At 34.2% G+C, this 22,262-nt stretch overlaps 1 protein-coding gene across 3 annotated transcripts; it reads right to left on the bottom strand.

Moving 5' to 3' along the window:
• Positions 1–1,122: 1,122 nt before the first annotated feature.
• On the bottom strand, positions 1,123–3,547 carry LOC131608166 (protein IQ-domain 26-like). Of its 3 annotated transcripts, none has more exons than XM_058880093.1 (4): positions 3,418–3,547; positions 2,561–3,001; positions 2,243–2,458; positions 1,123–2,144 (listed from the first exon to the last, which is right to left on the bottom strand). In XM_058880093.1, exons 2-4 carry the CDS (start codon positions 2,957–2,959, stop codon positions 1,419–1,421), a joined length of 1,341 nt encoding a protein of 446 aa, XP_058736076.1. In that variant the 5' UTR covers positions 2,960–3,001; positions 3,418–3,547; the 3' UTR covers positions 1,123–1,418. The 3 variants fall into 3 exon arrangements, with proteins under 3 accessions (XP_058736076.1, XP_058736077.1, XP_058736078.1); XM_058880094.1 differs by lacking the exon at positions 3,418–3,547 and adding an exon at positions 3,214–3,304; XM_058880095.1 differs by lacking the exon at positions 3,418–3,547 and adding an exon at positions 3,091–3,142.
• Positions 3,548–22,262: the final 18,715 nt, after the last annotated feature.

Raw genomic sequence — 22,262 nt, 5'->3', positions numbered from 1 at the left:
TTTTGGTAGTAATGTGATTTACTATAGGCCAATGCAATTATGCGTTAAGTTTGAAACGAGTTAGGGTAGTGCGGAGTGCACGCTCGTCGAGCCAAACGCGTAATTGAATATGAATAATAGAAATGGACATAACGTTTCGTTTGAATAGTTGCACTCGTTCCCAACGGACATAACGATTCGTTTGAATAGTTGCACCCGTTCCCAACGGACATAACGATTCGTTTGAATAGTTACACCCGTTCCAACAGACATAACTGTTTTCCGAAAAGGTGTGTCTGTTCGTTTCTATTATTGGTCTCCTATATAAGGAGTCTTTTGGTCTCGATTTGGCATACGAAATTACATACTTCCTCTCTACATTCTGATCTGTTCTCCATTGTCAGAAACAGATTGTTCTTCAAGAATTATCCCCGCAAAGATTTCGTGAACCCAGACAAGAATAGGGTCGAAATACTTTGTTCGGAAAGTGAACAAACACGATTCTTGAAGATATCCAGGATTATCATACCATTTTTCTAACACTTCTCTTTTTGAATTTTTCGAGTGACTCTTATTCATAAGTGCCGCCTCAAAAAGAGTCACATTTCACAAAGCACTCCTCCCTTTGAACCTTAATCCATATCAATTCATCACTCCTTCAACACATCTTTAACCCTCCAAAAATATTTAAGGGGTGTGAAAAAAAAAACTTATCTAACATGTATCATACTAATATTTGACATCTCCCCAAATCCAACATTGGAACACACATAACATCCTCGTCCTATGTTTTGAAAACATTCCATCTCAAAAAACATAACCTTAGTTACTACTACTACTACCTTTCACTTTCAAAGTTGAAAAAAATTGAAAAAATAAGTGTGGACACAGATAACAGTAAACGTCCCATCATAGTACATGATGTAGCCTGACATTAAAGATTCCCCCACAGTCATTCAATGAATACCAAATTCTCAATCATTCTTTCTTAATTATATAGTGTAGATTTGAATATCTTTCAACTCATGAGTATTCACTCATTGCTTGTGATTCAAATTGTTGTAAAAACAATTAATGTGCCTTTTCTGTTTTTTGTCAAATAAAATGCTGCATTACTCTATTGTATTATAATATTGATGCTGCTTCACTTTTTAGAGTAAACATTTTCTTTCAACTCAAATAAAACAAGTTTAACTATACTAAACAAATACAAGAAACATAACTATTGCCAAAACAAAATATAAACACATGATTCAATTAAATGACTCTTACAATAAGGACCTTCTTATCATCTTTGTTATAATCCTTCAATTTTGTCTTTGACTTAACCATTCACTAATCAATTATATGTAGACTCTCTGCAGACACTGATATAGATATCAGACACGACACGTGTAGACTCTGCATACACCGATACAGATACCGGACACAACACTACATTACCACCTCCTTTGGTTGGAGTAGTTTCTATCAAAATCAGAGGACTTATCTAATTTACTCATAACAGCATTCTTAAAATTAATAGCATCCTGAATCTGTGAACAAGATCTTTGCATTCTAACTCCACTCAAACTGTTTCTAGATTCCATAAGTTCATTCAATGTAAGCCTCTTCTTTGGACCCGGTTCCGGTCTTTGCTTTGGAGCACTATGAGACCTCAATTTCGCCTTAAAAGACTGTGTATTAGCCATGTAATTAGGATAGTTACCATATTCACCAATGTAGAAACTATCTCCACAAACTGTTTTAGGTGTAGAGGGTGCCACAAATCCACAACTACATGAACTTGTGAAACGCGGAGTGCTTTGCGCAGTCGAAAACCTGCATTCTTCACCTGTTATTCCCCAATCTGATTCACTGAAATTCCTTTGACTTGGAATGAATAACTGAGATGGGATAATTGGATGTGGAGATGAAGGTGTTTGAAATGACTGGTCTTCGCCAAAATCGGAAATTGATGTGTTGCTTCTTCTAGACCTTGATTTCGGTCTTCCAGTATCGATTTCTACTATTTTCGGACTTCCAATATCATAACTGTTGTTGTTATTGTTGTTGTTGCCGTTGTTGTTCACAGTAGCATCAAAAGAAGATGATAATCTTCTACTGTGGACCGGAGTTGAAGATGTGTACTCATTCCTATTACTCTCATTGTGATTGTACTTTTCCTACAAAACAATGATTCAAATAATCATAACAGGTGCAAAGAAAAGACTATTGAAGTGATTGATACTAGAAAATGTATGAGATCTGTATGTTTTCTTACCGTGGATCTTCTTGCTTGTGCTGGAAATCTGTTATGCGTTTCATTCTTCGTGTTCATGACGAGACCGCGAGATTTATGAGATCTTACGGTTGCTTGTGCTCTAATCAGAGCTTGCATACTGTGAAGTGTTGCTGTTGCTTGCTTCCTTACTAAGTACCCTCTCACCAGTGCTTGTAACTTTACCAAACCCTTTAAGGCTCTCAGTGCTTTTCTTGCCTATTATAGAGACCAAAAATTGTTTCATAAAGAACTCGAATTTGGATTTGAATTAGGATTCTTGAAATTTGCATAATTAAGTCAAAGGTAGAGTAAACTTACCAAGTATCCCCTAAATGTGGTTTGAATCTTGACAGCAGCGAATTTCTGGTGTCTGCCTCCAAACATGGTATCTCTGCCGTGGCTGGTTAGTCTGACAACAGCCACGGCAGCCTGAGCAGCTGCCACAGCAGCATCTGCAGCTGCTGCTGTGGCAGCTGCAACAGCAATGGCGTGCTTGTTTTGCTCCTTCTCGGATTCTGAATAGAACGATTGAACCCAAGCAGCTTCTGCAGGTGAAATGTTAGGTGGTATAGTTGCTGGATTATGACACAAACCTCTTGAATCTCTCTTCGAGAATGTTTCAAGAGGAGGATTCCATTTCGAAGAATTCGAATTTGGATTATCTCTATCTTTCTTTATCCCAAAAAAACTCTTGAACCACCTTATGGTTCTACCCATTGGAAGAAGAATAATACTACTACTGCAAGAAGAAGTGAAAACCTACACAAAAAACAAGCCACAGTTTGTTTATCAAGAACAAAAGAAAACAAACACCTCGTGAAAAACTACATTACATGACAAAAACACACCTATAGAACATGGGTTGAAGCATGGAATATGTAAAAAAAATAAAACAAGAGTGTGACATAACACATGAAACTAACCATGTTACTATTAAATAAATGCAACTTTTTGTAGTAAAAAAGAATCACCTTGATAGAATCAATCAAAAAACTCAAAAGAAAAAGCAGTTCAAAAGTTGTAAAAGAAAGAAAAAAGCATAGAAAGTAAAACAACTAAAATTGTCCAATGAATGAAATGAACTCAGAAAAAGAAGATTAGAAAGAATAAAAATAGCCCCACAGTGAAATTTTCTGTCACTAATAAGCGACGTGTCCTTAAAAAAAGATAAATACCTGTGTCCTAATATATCTGACACACTCGTGAATCCATTCTTAATTAATTCTTAATCTTCCCTTAAAATCACTTATTGGAATGAGCTTATTCATTGTATTTTCTCAGTTTCTATAGCAATGGTTATCTCTCTCATAATGCATATGTTACTTTTATGCGGTAAAGCTGGATCAATAAAAATAGCTTTGTTGATGAATTAATATTGTTCCTTTTTTCATCCTAACACCCTACTCTATTTATGATGGATGCTCTATGCCTGCACCTACTCTTTATCTTTTCTACTTCGTTGTTCTTTTTACTCAATTATTTGTGTACTAATATTAGGTATCCTCTTGTTTTTACTGTCCTTTTTCTGTAACTTAGAAATCAATCATGGCTTATAATGGGAAACATAGGGTCCTCATGTCATGTGTATATGTGTATATATATATATATATATATATATATATATATATATATATATATATATATATATATATATATATATATATATATATATATATATATATATATATATATATATAATATATAATGTAAATCGAACCAAATCATTGTAAAATGTTATTTAAATATAACTGAACCTTTTAAATTTATTAAGAATTGAAACGAAGAAAAATTATCGATTTAGTATACTGGTTAGGAATTTCGAACATTATTAAATTGTTAAAGGATAGCTTTTCTTAAACTCAATCATTATATTTTTTTCTAATTATTTTAATAAAAAACTTTAAACTCATTTTTATCATTTTTTCATTTTCAATTTTTATTCAGTTCGATTTTGGTTTTTGTTTGATTCTAGAACAATTTGTATACCATAATTTGATTCAAGATCAAACTTAACAGTTTGGTTATTTTAATTTTTTTAACTCAGTTTAACAATTTGGTTAGGTTCAATAGTTTTTTTTATCGTTATATATCACTATTTATAATTTTTTTTGAATGATTAGTGTTCAAACATTTCAATGTGTTATTATTATTACTATCTTAGGAAACATAGTTTTTGTTATTAATAATAAATTAAAAATTGTTAGGAATCAATCAAGATTCAAAACAAATTAATGGTGTACTTTGATGAGAGAAGAGAAACAGATGAAGACAAAGTATCTGTGAAGATGTCACTATTAACAATTATCGTGCCTGTCAGTTTGTATGTTTGAAAAGTAATTCATGGTTAAAGGTGAGAATCAATAGTAAATTGTATGTTTGAAAAGTACAAACAAAATTTAGTTGTGTCTATGATGCAGTAAACTAGATTTACTTTATGAGTTTTTTCTTCTATACCTCTGAATCACTGCAAGGAAAAAGCTCTATAAACAAAGCCAATTGTATTAATCGGGGATTGTTAAACCTTTCACAAAGTTTTATTCACTTTTTTTTTTTTTAGTTTATATTATTGTTAAATACAATTGTTATCATTTTATAAAATTAGAATAGATAAGGTAAATTTCATCAAACTTGATGAGAAAAAATGAACAAAATGCGCGTCTCATTCAATCACGTCAAGCAATTGAAGGTCTTCATCCATAGCTCATTGTTCAAATTTTCTCAAAATCGATCCATGCAACACTTTTTATTAGAACGCTCAATCGCACTCGTAGCTCTTAATCATTTCAAGTATCGCTCTCAATTAGAACACTTAACTGGACAATGTTCACTTTTCTCAATCATTACAAGCATCGTCCATAATTGCTCTCAATCATAATTTGACAATAGAACAAAATCAAAAGTTATCAATCACTCAATTGTTTATCACTACTCTGGTCTAGGCAATATCCAAACCACAAGAAACTGGTTCAACCAAGTTTTGGGTAGTAAGGCGGATCAAGGAACATATATGCCATAAGAGAATACATAATTCTAGGTGAAGGACCTTCCACCATATGTTAAATCGGGAAAAACATGGATTCTCAAGACACTTGTCCTACGAGACAGTTATTCTAAACAAAGTTGCAGGATCTCCTAGTCGTGTTGTTCCAAAGAATGTTCTAAGATATTTAGACCTTAAAATCTAGCAATAAAATCTAACAAAATGACTCAAATTTAAATACACATTATTCTAAAATCCTAAACGTACTACTTACAACCGTCATTGACTTCACGGTAAGAGTGTTAGAAGATACTCACCATTCATAAAAAAATAATAGAATGAGTTAGAGGGAAAAGAATTCCCTCTTACTTCACATGAAAGGGTTGATGAACATGATGTTCCCTATAATTTTCAAACTAGAGAATCAACTTGGGAATAATTAATAAATTGCATCACATGGATGTAATTTAAGAATGAAGGGGTTAGAAAAAAATGGAAGAAACACTTAGAATGTTACCATTAGTGGATGTGGCACTTCCATCTGTTGAAGCAGGTCCTTCATTTAGGGATGAGGCATCTCCGCGCACACATACACATATATGTTCATAAAGTGATAAATTCGAGCAAAAGATGCAAGATGAAACTTAAAAATCACTATTATATGAATACAATATGAATACATTTGAGTAGTTTGTCTGTAAATAGAGGGTTTCTCCTCATTTCAAAATACACAATAAATTGTATTTCTATAATAGTGATGTTTTTTTTGTCTGTTATGATGATGTGGGATTTTTTTGTAAGTTACTATAGAGGGTTGTCTCTTGTGTAATATTTCTTGAAGAATTCGTTGTTTGGTTCTTGACATAATCCAACTAAAAGCTCTATTTGGTTCTTGAGATTAGCCAAGTAATATCGTTTGATTTTTAAGCTAAATCCGTTAAAAACTCTCATTTGGTTATTGAGTTTAGCATTCAAAAACTCCGTTTAGTTCCAAAGCTTAGCCTAATGTAAAATCAATGTTTGGTTTTGATATTATACTCACAACAAGAAAAAACTTCTCCAGCCACGTGAAATAGTGACGTGATTTTCACGTAGAAAAAAAATAGGTGTTATGACGTGATTACCACGTCGATACGTGTTTATATTATTAAAAAAATGAAAAGTAACGTTAGCATAGGGAGGAGTAAGAAATTTTTAAAAAAAATTGTAACGTGTAAAACACGTCGCAACTTCAAAAATTAAAATTCAAAAAAGTAATACATCAGATTTGCACATGGGGAAGTTTGAAAATTTTAAAATTTAAGTTGTGCCGTGAAAATCACGTCACAACCTAAAATTGCACTTTTCATACAACGTTGACTGACAAGGAGCAGATTGGGTAATGATTTTATTACCGTTACGCCGTTTGCGACGTGAAATCCATTATGCAAAGTTGCGATGTGAATTTCACGTCGCTGAAAATCTTATATATTTCCCAAACGTATTCTTTTAATTATAATTTATAAATTTTTATTATTTATGGTTTTTATTTATTATTTATGGTTTTTATTTATTATTATATTAAAACTTTTTATTTTATCTTTAAATAAATATTTTTATTAATATTTATTAATTTTGAATCATAACTAATAATAAACCTTTTTATTAATCTTAATTGAATAAGAATTTAAAAAAAAACGTATTTTTAGTGATGTGATTTTCACGTCACAACATATTGATTTCAAACTAAAATAAAAAACAGTTGTTTAGTGACGTGATTTTCACGTCGTACCTTGTGATATGAAAATCACGTCACACCCGAGTTTCAACAAGGGATAACATGCTTTAATGCCATGGACCCAAACTCAAGAGCATGTTTTGAGTATAGCTGATATGTCAGCAATGCATACCATATATGTATACTTTCTCTAAAATAAACCATGTATAGTTTGCAATTATTGATGCAGGATCCAAAAGGCTCTATATGAGTCGGTACCCACTCTTGAAGACTTTAGAAACTACCTCCAATGGCGTATGAGCAAGCCATTCTACTCTGGAGGTGGTAATGGTCAATCTAGTGGAGTATGTGATGTGCAAAGGGAGAATGAAGGAAATTTATAAGAGAAGGAAGAAGAAAGTGAAGAAGAAGAAACGACAAGTGAAGACGAGGATTTAGCTTCTGGCACCATCAATGTAAATTTTACTAACTTTCATTTAATATTTTTTTAGTTAATTTTATTATGCTTAGAACAATTTGTGCGGTTTTATAATTTTTTTATGAATTACTAACAAATTCCATGGACAAATGGAGTTTTGGACATGTTGATCATTTTGTACTAAGTACATGAGCCTGTCCAAACTCCCAAAACATATTAGTTTCATTTGGAACTCATCTATGAATGAATATATGTATGATTTTCATGCATGTATGTGAAATTTTAACAAAGTATAATATGTACCACTAAGGTAGCAGAAACTCTCTTAGTCATTTCTGTGGCCCCATAAGTGAGTTTTGCTGCTCTAACCCGCTTAGCAAGATTCACCCAGATTAGCAAGTTGTGACGCTTCTTCTGTAGGCCTAATGAATCTTAATGACATGAGGAAATCCCAAACTTTTCTGCAGGTAGGGGAACACAATAGAGATACAAAATGAGCATACACGCCAAAACACTTGCGATTTAACTACTTTATTTTAGTACTTGTTTGAAAATTTTCAAAAAATTGATATTTGTTGTTTAAAGTTGTTTGCCCGTAGATGGTTCAATGAATTTGAAAAGGTCAAATGCATATGAATTAAAGTTTAGGATAAGGACACAATCAAGAATGAGAGCATGATAAAAGGTTTATTCTTTTAAATACTTCATTCGTAATTAGTATTGTGATTATCTTTAAATTAATTTCATGATCATAAACTAGTTACTTAATTCAAAATCTAAATTAATCGCTTGTTTAGTGAAAACACGCCAGACCTAAATTTTCTTAATAGAACTTCATAACTTTTGCGCTTGGCATTTTGATAGAGGAAAGTGTAACCCACCAATAATACAACATTGAACATAACTTTTCTTAATAGAACTTCATCTTCAGGTTTCTGCACAAACACATCACAATCATGTAAATGTCAAACTGTGCCATAGTCACTTAAAGATATACGGTAAGAAAATAAGGAAAAAATCCATAGATTTGCAAAACAATGGCACCAGTGGAGTAAACTAATTACAACTATCAACAAAACTTGAATTCATACACAAATCTGAGTATAAATTTCCATATAAAAGGGGGAATAAATTGACAAACAAATACCTAATTAAAACATATCAATACTAACATAATATGAATAGTACAAAATCCGAAAGAGAGCATTGGATTATGAGTTTAAGCATTAAAAACATCATTAAAACCTAAAAGTAAACACTAAAGAGAATCTTGTTTAGTCAAAAAATTTCAACAACCCAGATCAATAAAACCCTTAAAAAATTGAGACCCACATAATAATTTGCACTTTATCATGTTTATCTACGAAACCACTTTTTCATGTTTGCAATTTTCTTTCTAATTGAAACAAAATCCAATAAAGTAAAGTTTAGAAACACAGTCACTCAAATGTGAGAATGGAAAATGGTAGAGATAAAGAGAAAATAAAGATGATTGATAGAAGATGGTTCAAAAACCCTATTTTTTCCAATCAGATTATTGTAGAAAGTGAGATAGTGAAAATAATGGAACTGGTATGAAAATTAGGAATAAGAAAAGAGGAATAGAGGATGAAGATAAGAGGGAATGAAGTTAAATAAAGCTTCATCTCCTTCCAAAATTTCAAGATAGAGAGGAAATGAACCCTCTATACTGAGGGAGAGAAAGGGGTTTTTAAAACCCTATTCATCTTCTTCCTTGTTTTGGAGAAAGAGAGAGATAATAGATAGAAACAGGTTTCTAAAAGCTTATTGAAGTTGTTTTGTGTTTTTGAGCAAGAGATAGCGAAGGGAAATTTTGAATTAATGTTGCAACGTGTTTGATTAGAAATGGTATAGAAGTGTAATTATTTTGGGCATTTGTCAAATATGTATTTATCCTTGTTGTAGTGTAATAAACCGAAATAGATTAGAGTATTCTAATGAAAGTGGTAGTATGTTTTAATAGGTAATATATGTTGGAACAAAATCTGTTCATACTCCTTGGATATTGGTGATAACAAAGTACTTAAAGAATAATATGGTATACTAACATTTGTCTAAGTCTGCATGATCATTAAGCTAGTAATTAACTAGGTTCTGACCCATTTAAATGACTCGTAAATCAGAAGCATATAATTCATATTTTAATGGATTAGAATCTAATTTTCAAATACAACCTCGACGCCATATTGACTCATCCTCTAATTAGCTAGAAGCGTTGTACAATGACTTTTGGTTCGTACTCTATGCAAAAGCAGCTCAATCTTATCAATTGCCAAAATTATGGATAAAGTTAACTAGAGGTTTTAGCACAAGGCTCAAGGTTGTGTGACACAATTTCTCTAGTCTACTCCTGCATGCCTATGGACTCCTTAATTGAGAAAGACACAATGAATAAAGAGATTATTCATAAGATAAAAATCCTAATCGTACATACTCCAACGTCCCTCTCTTGAAAGTCGCTTCATCAACAAAGATACTCATGCAAACAAGCTTCCAACGTCTCTTTTGGTTCCCTCTATGAAAGGAGATGAAGATTCAAAAGAAGAAACAAGAATACACACAACAAGATAGAACATGAACTATTTTGCTCTCTAAGTTTTCGTACATAGTTGTTGTATTGCACATAGACTTGAGATTTTCTTACATGTGCATATCTTAGAAATCTCAAGTAACAAGGTCTTTGCTTGTGTTGTATTCTTTGTACCTCTGATTGTATATCATGTACATTTTATTGTAATTTTAAACAGTTTTTTTAGAATTTGTAAAAGTCTCAAACAATGTGTTTGAACAAGGAAGTGTCAGACAGAGTGTTTGAGCAAGGAAGTCTCTTTCTAGTTAGATTGTGCAAGGAACTCCTGAGTTGTGAATTAGAAAATGGAGTCTTTTTCTGGTTAGATTTATCAAGGAAGTCTTTTTCAAGTTGATTGGGCAAAGAAGTCCTGAACGGGTGTGTTTAGGCATGGAAGTCTCTTTCAGGTGTGATTGAGCAAGAACTTTTGGACTGGCATGTCTAAGCAAGTTGTAATCAGGTTCTGATTATAGTGAAAAACTCTTGTGTGACAAGGGGACTGGACTACTCTCGTTATATATGAAGCATAATAATTTATATGTGTGATTTTCTTATTATTTCCGCACTTTAAATTATTCCGTTGCTGCTTACTTTAGCTTATAATTTGAACTTGGTCGGATTTAGAAGCTTTAATTCTAGTAAAACCAAAATTATCAGATACACAATTCAATCACTCTCCCCCTTGTATATTTTTCTCACCTTCAATAAATAGTTAGTGTTTTGGAGAAAGAGAGGGATGATAGAGAAGAATGGATTTCTAAAACTCATTTGGTGTTAATTTGCGTTTTTTGAGAAAGAGAGAACGAAGAAAAATTTTGAATTTATGATGTTACGTGTCAGCTTAAAAATGTAATAAGAGTGTAAGAATTGAGGACATTTGTCAAATAGAATTGATATTTGTACATGCACTAATTGGACACCATTCAACGTCCTTTGCAATTTTTGATATATAGCTACACTTTTGAGATTAATAAAAATATATACAACTAAGAGTGTGCATGGTTCTAAAACCAAACCAAATATATGGTTCAACTTGGTTCTTAAAACAACTTTAATGAAACCAGTTAATTTTTTTTTAAAACCGGTTTACAATTTTAGATCGGTCCAGTTTAAAATCGATTTATATTAAAAACCGGTTTTTGATATAAACCAGTTTTAAAATCAAATTTTCCTCAAATTTGTTTTGATTAAAACTCCGTTTTTAACTTCTTAACTATACTCAATTGTTTTAAATCCCTTTTGTAATCAACAACCACTTGTTGACGACGAAACTTAAAATCTCAGTTATGACATTTCCAAAATTCGATCAACAATTATTTGATTTTTGAAAGAATATAGAGCCAATCAAAATAATAAGAAAGGACAATAAACATAAAAACAAATCAAAATGTTATGTAATTTTGACTATCAAAATATTTTTATTGAAGAATTTTTTTGATTAAATGTATAATATGAGATAGTAATAAAATTATATAGTTAAACAAAACATTACATTGAATTAAAAATAATTAACAATTATGAAACAAATATGCTAAAAAATTGTTTAAAAAATGGTCTTAATATTCAATTGGGTAAATTAAATATGAATTTTTGTATGATAATTATCTGGTGTGTTACCGTTACTATTGGTAATCTAATTATGTCTTCACATTGCAACAAAATTACTATCTAAGTTGTTGTGCAATGAAACAGAGACAATGTGCATAGCATGTTGAATTAGAAGTTGTGCAATGAAACAGAGACAATGTGCATAGCATGTTGAATTAGAAAAGCAGATTAACCATTTTTTATTAGTTTTAAAAAGTGGATACCGTTTTTTTTTTGTGATTTTAGTGAAATGGATTTGGATAAATTTTGGAAATTTCTTTGGCCACCTCCCAACCTTCTAGTTCACCTCTGGTGAAAAACCCAAACTACCCCTGACTTCGGAAATACATTTCCGAAATGCAAGAAAAAGGTGTTTTCGGAGATGCATCTCTGAAAGCGCCTTTTTTTTTGAAAAAATTGTCTTATTTCGGAAGTTCATTTCCGAAAACAGCATTTCGGAAGTTCATTTCCGAAATACTGCTTCATTTACCCTAATTCAACATCAAACACAACCAAAGGAGAAAATTTGTGCAAACACTTCCAAGGCTACATCAAAGGCTCTAATAAGCTTCCTATACTACATTAAAAAGCACTCCAATCTCTTCAATCGGTAAGCATTTTGAGTTTTAGATCTATGATTAAAATTCATATTACGGTGTTTACAAATAGCAAAAAATGTATTAGGTTAGGTTGGTACTGATATTTAGGATGTTTAGAATGTGTAGACATAGGTTTGAAGTTTGATTTTGGGGTCTGCCATTGAAGGTTGCAGAGAAGTTCTGCGCAGGGGTGTTTCGGAAGTTCATTTCCGAAAACACCTCCATCCCAGCTTCGGAAATGAACTTCCGAATTGTATCAGAAGTGCAATTTTTTAAGTTTTTTCTTTTGTCTCGCATATTAATCGATTTCAATTGTTTACAGGAACATGTCAGGCAACCAACCAGCATGCATCAGACAGGGTAGAGAGACCCAGACTGCGTCGGCTAGACGCGAGCGGGCGGCGGCGCAGCTGGCGTTGACACAGGGACGGGGGCAGGGCCGGGGACGACGTGTGCGAGTTCCCGTGGACGTGGGAGAGGGTACCTCTTCATCTGGATCTAGGAGTCGGCTGGCTCCGGTATCTTCTTCCCGCCAGCGAGAGGAGGAGGAGGAGGAGCAGGAGGAGGAGGTGGCAGTGCCATACCACGAGCCGGAGGGGGTACCGGATGTTGACCCTCCACCCGGGGAGGAGGATGAGCAGGAGGACAGCTACCCGGGAGGACCCTTTCACACTTCCGTGCTGATTAGCTACCACGATCATGTCCCTCGGCGTATCTGGGAGGGAGAGGTATTTTTTTAATTTAACCGTTTATAATTTAGACGTTTATTCGATATTTTCTTAACGGTCTATTTAACATATGCTTTTATTTGTTTTTTTGTAACAGGAGAGAGATCCTTTGAAAATGGTGAACCACGCCCGGAAGATTTTCAGTCTGTTTAAACCAGCAGCTGAGTGGTTTAACGACGCGATGCGAGGTTTAGGGCTTAGCGGGCTCTGCATGACGGGGTACACCACCATCAGCCACGACATGCAGGGGGCATTTGTGGAGTGCAGGCACAAGGAGACGTCTTCTTTCCACTTGCCGGTTGGGGAGATGACGATCACCTTGCATGATGTGCAGTGTCTTCTCCACCTGCCCATCAGGGGGCCGCTGTTGACCCACTCCCGAATCCAGAGGGTCGAGGCCAGTCAGTGGATGGTGCTCTATTTGGGCATGGAGCCCGAAGTTGCTGACTTCGAGTGCATCACGACAAATGGGCCTCATATCCGGTTCACCACACTGAGCCGCTATTTCGAGCACCACCTGGACGCGGCGGCCGATGCCGAGGAGGCGGGTGACGATCTATTCACACAATATCACCGCGGCTGCGCTCTTCGGTGCTGGTACATGCATGTGGTAGGCGCTGCATGCTTTGTGGACAAGAGTGCAAGGTACGTCGACGTGACCTACCTCCGCTACTTTATGGACCTGGATACCGTTCACTAGTGGAACTGGGGGGCAGCTACTCTGGCATACCTCTACCAGAAGCTGAATGAGGCCTCCAACTGGAGGACGAGGCAGTTGGTCGGATCCTGCACACTACTTACGGTACGTTTCATTTTAATTGTTTCGTATTTATTTATGTTTCGTATTTATTTATAATACATTATCGTGTTTCTGTTTCAGAGCTGGATCATCTCCTACTTCTCCCGCATCCACGGCTTCCACATCGATCCTGTGTACGTTGACGCCATGCTCAGGGCCGCCAGATACGTTCTCTAGAGGGGGAACAATGCGGTGGGACCATACCGTGGATACCTGGACCGCACGATGCACGACGACGTCACCTGGAGGCCGTTCAGCGACTACGCTCAGGTTGTCCCCTTTGACGACATTGCTTTATATTCAGGATGGTTGGCATGCGGGACCGGCGTCATGGTCCGGTATCTCCCTGAGCGGTGCATGCGTCAGTTCGGATTCGTGCAGCAGATACCCAGGTCACCCTTTGAGGCTTCTCCCGACACAATGACCCGAGTGCAGCTCACTCGCATATGGGAGGACTGGCAGCATCATGTGGTACCGTAGGAGTACCGTTGCACTCAGGTCACACAGGACTGGCACAGTATGGAGGGATACGTCACATGGTTCTACCGGGTGTCACATCCTCTGCTGAGACCCGACGTTCCCGGCGCTCCTAGGCCAGCACACGAGGAGATCCTGGAGAACCAGCAGGCCGAGGATGACCACGCCATTGATCTCATGCCGATCTGCCAGCGGATAGAGATGCTTGGGCGGGACGCGTTGGATCGAGGCGTCGTTCATCAAGGTGGTCCAGAGGCAATCGCCGTGATGGAGATGATCGTCACTAATGCGGGCTGTGCGGCGACATACAGGCGGCATAGGAGGTCCCAGGGAGAGAGTGTTAGGCACACCCAGTAGTGGTCGGGTTTATTTATTTTTTGTTTTCAGATTGTATCTTTAGCACATTATTTTTATTTGGATTTGGATCGGCTTGTATATATTACTTTTTTTATCATATTAGTTTTTTCTGTTTATATTTCGCTTATTTTATTTCCCGGTTTCCTTTAATTAAAAATACGAGACTGTTAAGAAAAACATAAAAAAAAACATAGTTTCTGCATAATTCGGAAGTTCATTTCCGAAACCCCTCAAAATCTGAACAAAGGTGTTTTCGGAAGTTTATCTCCGAAAACACCCCCCATTTGGTGTTTTCGGAGATGAACTTCCGAAGTCTGAGAAAATTTTTTAAAAAAAAATACTTCGGAAATTTATTTCCGAAGCAGGGGTAATTTGGGTTTTTCGCTGGGGGGTAACCCTCATAGGGAGCTGGCTAAAGAAATTTTCTAAATTTTTAATCAAATAATATAGATTTAAAAAATAAGTACACCTTATTTTTTAAAATGGTTGATGGGAACAGATTTTTTTCACACTCCTATGTACAACTAAAAATAGTTAAAATATAAAGTGAGAAATATAAAGTGTTCATACGGCGGTGGTGTAGACATTTTTTTATGTTCACATATAATATCTCTTTGTGAAATACTCCCTCCGTCCCAAATTATAAGAGAAAAAAATAAAATCACGTTTATTAAGAAAAGTAAAAACACAATCATTTAATTTATTTATGGTTTTCTTGAAATAAAGTGTTTTGAAAAATGTAAAAAAAATTCTAATTGGTTGTTGGTTATAGAAATGATGAGAGAGAATGTAAGTTAAATGCAATTTGCATTTAATTTTACCTTGAAAGAAATGAAAGATGATTTCTTCTCTTATATTTAGGGACAAGAAAAATACATTTTTTTCTCTTATATTTTGGGACGGAGGGAGTATGTATTTGTTCTTATTGTAGTACATTTTTTTTTACAGAATTATTGTAATATGTTTAGGGGTGGAAATAAGCCAGACCGATAAGAGGGGCCTACAGGCTAGCCAATATAGACTCATGTCAGACCATACATTATTTTTAAATAGGCTTTTATGTAGGCTAACAAGTTAACCAGGCCTTCGAAAAGGCCAGACTCATGCCTAAAAAATAAGTCTACGACAGACTATAGGTCAGACTTAAGCTTCAGTTTTTTTTGACAGGTCAGACTTAGACTTGGCAAAACCTAACTCAGCCCAATCTATTTTCACCCTTAAGTACATTAAATCGAAACAAATAGGAAGATAAATAAATGTTATTTTAAAATAAATGTCGTTTTAGAAAAAAAATTATTACAAAATAAGTGTTATTTTTACTTTTTAATATAAAAATGATGATTATTTTTTAAATTATGTCCTTTAATTATTAATTTATATACTACTTTTTTAATACATTAATAAAATTAATTTAATAAAAATATAATATTTTATGACAATATTATTATACTATTTAATCTGTGAAAAATTTCAAACTGACATTCATTTAAAAACAATGGAATATTTTGATAGAAGGGATTAGAAATTTATACCTTGATATTCCACTTTTCCTATTTAATACCTAAATTATCTCACTTTTCAACATAAATATGAAAAATATACTTTAAACATTTTATTTTATTTTATTTTATTTTATTTTATTTTACATGGTGTCGTGAATGTTATTTATAGGTATTCCCTTATTATTTTAAGAGGGAGACCCAATAGTCCAAGAGTCACTTTCTTTTTTTTATTTGTTTTTATCATCGTGTCACAAATGCTATTGGCGCCCCCATGTTATTTCAAGAGGAGATATAAACAAAAGAGTTTTTAAATGACATACTTAATTAGACTGATTAGACTATTAGAGTTAGTCGATTATCAGTTTTGTGATACTAACAATGGGTTATTATAAGTTTTAATTAGGGATGATAATGAGTATGATATGGATATGGTATTATAGTATTTGTCAACATATTCGTAGTTTGAATAAATTCATGTATCCAAATCGGTATCCGTTACCTACAATTCTAATAAAATAAATATATAAGTTGAAAATTATATCATTTTAAACTTTTCGCAAAATTAACGAAAAATTAAAATAAATTACTATTGAATTATGAAATAAACGAACACTTATATTAAAATATGTAATGGTTTAAATGTGATGTATTTCTTTAAAGAGATAGACATACATTTTATGTATGTTGAAATAAATTAAAATATATAAATATACGTTGTGCATGTATGTGGGTGGGTATTAGGGTATCCACACTTGTACTTATACCCGTTTATTTTAATAGGTAATTACCTGTGCCCGCACTCATATTTATTTTGTAGATTTTTACCCTATCCATTGTGAGTATTTATTGCGGGTATCCATTAGGTTTAGTACAATTGACATCCATACTCTTAATCGATTAGTGACGACACCATTAAAAAAACCTCCTTTTTATCACATAATCCATTATGTGATATGCACGAAGGTAGTGAGAGAGAAGATGAAATTATAAAGAAAGAGTAATTGAGGGAGAGAATAAAAAATGACATTAATTGAGATGAGGATGCATCAAATACACGTGTTTTTAAACAATTGGGACCTAAAATAACAACTTAAAAAACAAGAAAAATCTAAAATTCGGGTTGGTAATCGGTTAACATATCCCGTTAACCGGTTACCAATGACTAAACAAAATAATTCAGTATCAGGTGTAATCGGTTAACACATTTGGTTAACCGGTTACAACAACGCAAAACCAACTTTTTCCCTTTGCAAAAGTGCTTTTCTCCTTGTTGTAACCGGTTACACCCCCGTGTTAACCAGTTACAGCACTCGAGTTATTGCTTTGTCATCCAACACACCACCTTAACTCAAGTGCTCCAAGTTCTCCATGTTCATGCTTATCTTCAACCTCTTGAACACATTATTTGTGACTCCCTTAATCAACAAATCAACAACTTAGTCCTTACTTCTACAATATCCCAATCTTAACTTGTCTTCACTCACAAGTTCCCTCAAGTAGTGAAACCTCATCTCAATGTGCTTGCTCCTCCCATGTGCAATTGGATTCTTAGCAAGATTAATGGCTGAAACATTATCAACCAAGAGTGTGACAGGTCCACCCTCATTGTTGTCCAACTCTTCCAATAGATTCATAAGTCATATGGCTTAGCACGCACATAAACAAACAATAATATACTCGGTCTCACAAGACGAGAGTGCAACTACCGATTCCTTCTTCGAACACCATGAGATTGGTGTTCCTCTGAACATAAAGGTGTATTCAGCTGTAGACTTATGATCATATTTATCTCCACATTAATTGAAATTAGTAAAACCAAGCAAATTCCATTTTGTGCCCATATCCGCCGCGGGAAAGAGAATTTTGCAACTAATACCGACACTAAACGAAAAATCTGGCCGTGTATTGCATAAGTAACACAATGATTCAATCAACTTTCTATATTGAGTAGGACCTACATTTTATTCCTCTTCACTCTTGGAAAATTGCAACCTTGCTTCAGCTGGTGTAATGGCAGTATTACAATGCTCCATGGCGTTGTATGAAACTCATTTTACAAATTGATGTTGATGATTGCTTTCTTTATTTGGATCAGGATTGTTGCAGAAATGGACGGTTCTGTAACACTCCAAATCTACCCGACGAATATTTAATAAAATCAGAGTGCGGAAATTCAACATATAATTGGGATGTCACATTCAACGTAAAACAACAAACAACTTAATCACATATATCTTAGATACATAGCACATAACTCGGATGAACCGATAAAACCTGTTTACTCTTTTAAAAAATAAAACAACTTTTATTAAAAATAATAATATCAATTATTCAACTTCACTTCGCATAATATTTTTATTAAACTAAAACAACTTCACCAACATCATATTACTTCATAAATTCCACTTAAAAGTTAACAACTTATAGTTATAACAACAATAAAAAGACAATCGTTCATCCCCCGAGTGCTACGTATCAGAGCAAGACCAACTCGAACTAACAGTAACTAAAGACTTCATAAAGTTACTTCACTTCCACAGCTATTCTTGAGTACCTGCTCAATTACCAATAATAGGTAACATCATTACAGAAGGGGTGAGATATCCAACAATATAAGCAAGCGTATGATAAATAATATATTAAGATTAGATCATACAATATCACCACTTCATACTTATTCAAACAACAGTTATAATAACAAATAGTAACAACTGTTATAATAATTATTTACCAACAACAATTATGATAACAATATTCAGTTACAAGTATAACAACAATTAGTAACAACAATTAGCAATAACAACTATAACAATAGTTATAATAATTATTTCACAATTTAAATCATCATAACTTAATAACAACAACCACTTATAACAACAACAACTTACAATAACGACAACTTATATCAACAACAACAACGTAATAACAACAACAACAACGAAACAACAACAACAACTTCAAATGCGACTCAACTGTGCAAATGCATGTGGTACCATTTGGAGTAAAACTCCCAACTTAAACATATGTCAGGTTATCGAGGCATTTCAACAAGGCGTAAGCCTTCAACGTGGTGCCATTAAGGCCAAGGCATAAGCCTTCAACTTTTCAACGTGGTGCCATCAAGGCCAACTTAAACAATGCAAATGTATGCATGCAACAACAACCACAACGTCACAACACAACAATGCAACAACCGCAAACAACTTAATCAACCTTGGTCATAAGACCTGCAACTTAATCAACACATCATCAATAACTTAAACAACATTGGTCATAAGACCTGCAACTTAATCAACGTATCAACAACAACAACCGGAACAACAAAAACGAAAACAACAACTTAAACATGCATCAATTGCATCAACTTAATCATTACAAAACAACCCCTAAACATCTAGGTACTAATTCTTCAATTCTACTATTCGTTAATTCTATTATTAAATCCAATTATGCTACTAATTCAGCCTGCTACATATATCATCGTTATTACTACTGCTATTTCTTCTTCACGCCAATTCCATCTTTATACAACTTAATCCATTAACTACATATCTCATCACTAAGAATCATCACTATAGTTTCTACTAATTAAATTAATCAATTCCAACGGTGTAATATTCTAATTAATTTAAACCAATTTCTTCACTAATAATAATTATAATTCTTCTCAAGTTAATCCTACTAAGGCTTGATCCTAACAACCAACATAAAACATCAACAACCAGAAATCAAAACATATTTCTAAAACTCGTATAGCACGCACCGCGAACCTCTCTTTGCGTCGCGAACACCACATAAACCTTCAGTTTGCGCCGCGTCCAAACCTTGGCGCTTACCTGCGCTGACAGCATCTTCCAACAAAATTAAAACTCAATTTTCTTCCTTCGATTCCAGTACAATTCAATTTCGACCATCACAGAAACATAGCAATATTATAGTTATACTCCACCAACATCTATCAATTTTCTACAACTAATTCCTCAATAATAATTATAAACCCTAGGTTAATTTCCCACAACCATTGATTGGAATTTTATAACCTTATTCACAGACATCAATCAATTTCAACATTCAACAATACAATCACAACACACAAAACAGAGGCAATCATACAACCATAACCCCCACATATCATTCATCATAATCCCGTTTATAGAGCTAGAACCCCACCCTTACCTTGGATATGAGATTGCTCTACTCTCCCGGTTGCCATAGCTTAGGCCGCCGCTTCCAACTTTTCTCCGAAAATCTTTTCTAACAACGTGCAGAGACGCACCAAAAACCTGTTCGGAAATCGCTTTGTCAGACGAACTTAAAATCATCAAAACGAAAATCGCTCCGGTCAGAAGTTACCTCTACGAGTCTGGAACGTTATGTCCAAGAACCGCGACGATCCAACGGTTGGATTGGGAGAAACGTTCGTTTTACTAAGGTGTCTCACTGCAGAAACTTGCTGCGAAAATTGGACTTCCTCTAGCTTTTCTCTTCCGCCATGGCTCTCTTCTGCACCTCTCCTCTTTCTCCAACTTTTCTTCTTTCTCCACATCTACTGAGACCTAACTTCTCTTCTTATTTCTTTTATTTTATTATAATTATTATTATAATTATAATCTTCATTTGGGCTTACTAATTAACACCCCCATGATTACTATCACCAACGCAATGTCTAAGCCCACTTAAATAAAACACTCTCATAATCCATAATATTAATTCTATTATTATTTCTCTCCACCAAACTGACTAACTACCGACTATAAAATAAATCGTCCAAACCACCAACTCAACATATTCAATATCATTCTCTACGGCTTAAATCAACTTAAATTAATAATAGTCTACTATAGTAATATTATCTCTAATATTATTCTCCGATTAAACCGACTAATTTCTCGATCATTAATTTATCCGCCCAACACAACGCATAATTTCAATTACGCCTCTTATAATAATGCCAATAATTCTAACTTCGACTAATTCCAACAAATAATTTCCTTATACAATTTAATTAAATAATTAATTAAATTCCGGGTGTTACAACTCTCCCCCACTTAGAATATTTTCGTCCTCGAAAATTCTATCCACCAACTCCAACCTCAACTTCATTCCACATCATCATTTTGTCAGGTCACTCCCATAATAACCTCAAAGTAACCAATTTAATCAACTTCATGATATCTCAGGATATCATTCGCCACCTACGGTAACCAACAACAACATTACTGCAACAACGACTAAATTATTATAATACTAATCTGACAACATAACTTGACCGATAACTACTCAACTCATCATTGACAAATGACTTACAAGAAATCCTATTTCAATCAACACTATTTACAAGGAAACACAACACTTTGGCACATCACGCTTCAGCTGCGCAACTGTGATCATCCATCTTAATTCACCGTCCTCATTAGAGTTTCTATCAACTTATAATTTACAAGCTTTACCCGCGCCTCAATTTTTTTCCTCAACATTAAACGCTTTCTGCATCATCGAGATAGTAAAATAAGTCTATAACATCCAATACAATTCCATCTACTATCAACAAGAGATTAAGGGTGATCAAGTCCTTAATTTGTCAATAAATATCCGACAATCGTAATGGAGTATAACCATTATTACCAACTACAAAATGTTCCTTTAGAAATTGCACTTACACCACCAAAAGCATCATAGTTCAACATCTGCAAAACCATCTGAATCCGCTAACACCGACGTCTTACGACTTCATACTACCACACGCCTTGTGATACTATCAGAACAAAATTCCCTTGTGCTATCATCATCAACACTCCTGATTCTTGAAGTTATGCTCTTCGTACTTCTAACAACTACAACAAATCTTATAATTACTTACTAACAATCCATAACAAGATCTACAATAATCCTACACTTAATCATTGTCCCTTCGTCAACAGTTGACACGATATCTACTCAAACGAACAATTTCATTTCTTTCCAACATAATCCTGCCACCAATAAATTTGTTACAGATGCTCCCACTATTTTTATAAGAAAATTCATCTTGTTAGCTTTCCCACGCTTCAAACGGGACTCAAATCGGACGTCCAGAACTCCAGTTATGAATTTTCGAAGTTTCACAATGATTCAGAAAGTTTCCTACGTTTTGCTTACGGAAATTTCACTCAAAAACTCATTCTCTTCAATTTAATCACTTTCCAAACAGTCCTTAACATAAATCCTCGCTCTCAAACTTTTTATAACTCGAGAGACACATTCTTTCGTCGAAATTCAGTTTTCGA

This window comes from Vicia villosa, linkage group LG5 (genome assembly GCF_029867415.1).
Source record: "Vicia villosa cultivar HV-30 ecotype Madison, WI linkage group LG5, Vvil1.0, whole genome shotgun sequence".
In the NCBI taxonomy this organism is placed as follows: Eukaryota; Viridiplantae; Streptophyta; class Magnoliopsida; order Fabales; family Fabaceae; genus Vicia; species Vicia villosa.
This window is presented reverse-complemented; position numbering and strand designations above follow the sequence as displayed.

What these genes read in the sequence shown, in the direction of transcription:
- LOC131608166 (XM_058880093.1), bottom strand. Translation starts at nt 2,959, where the DNA reads ATGGGTAGAACCATAAGGTGGTTCAAGAGTTTTTTTGGGATAAAGAAA. An exon ending in CCACATTTAGGGGATACTTG is followed by an intron (nt 2,459 to 2,560) that starts GTAAGTTTACTC and finishes TCTCTATAATAG; the next exon opens with GCAAGAAAAGCACTGAGAGC. An exon ending in CACAAGCAAGAAGATCCACG is followed by an intron (nt 2,145 to 2,242) that starts GTAAGAAAACAT and finishes ATTGTTTTGTAG; the next exon opens with GAAAAGTACAATCACAATGA.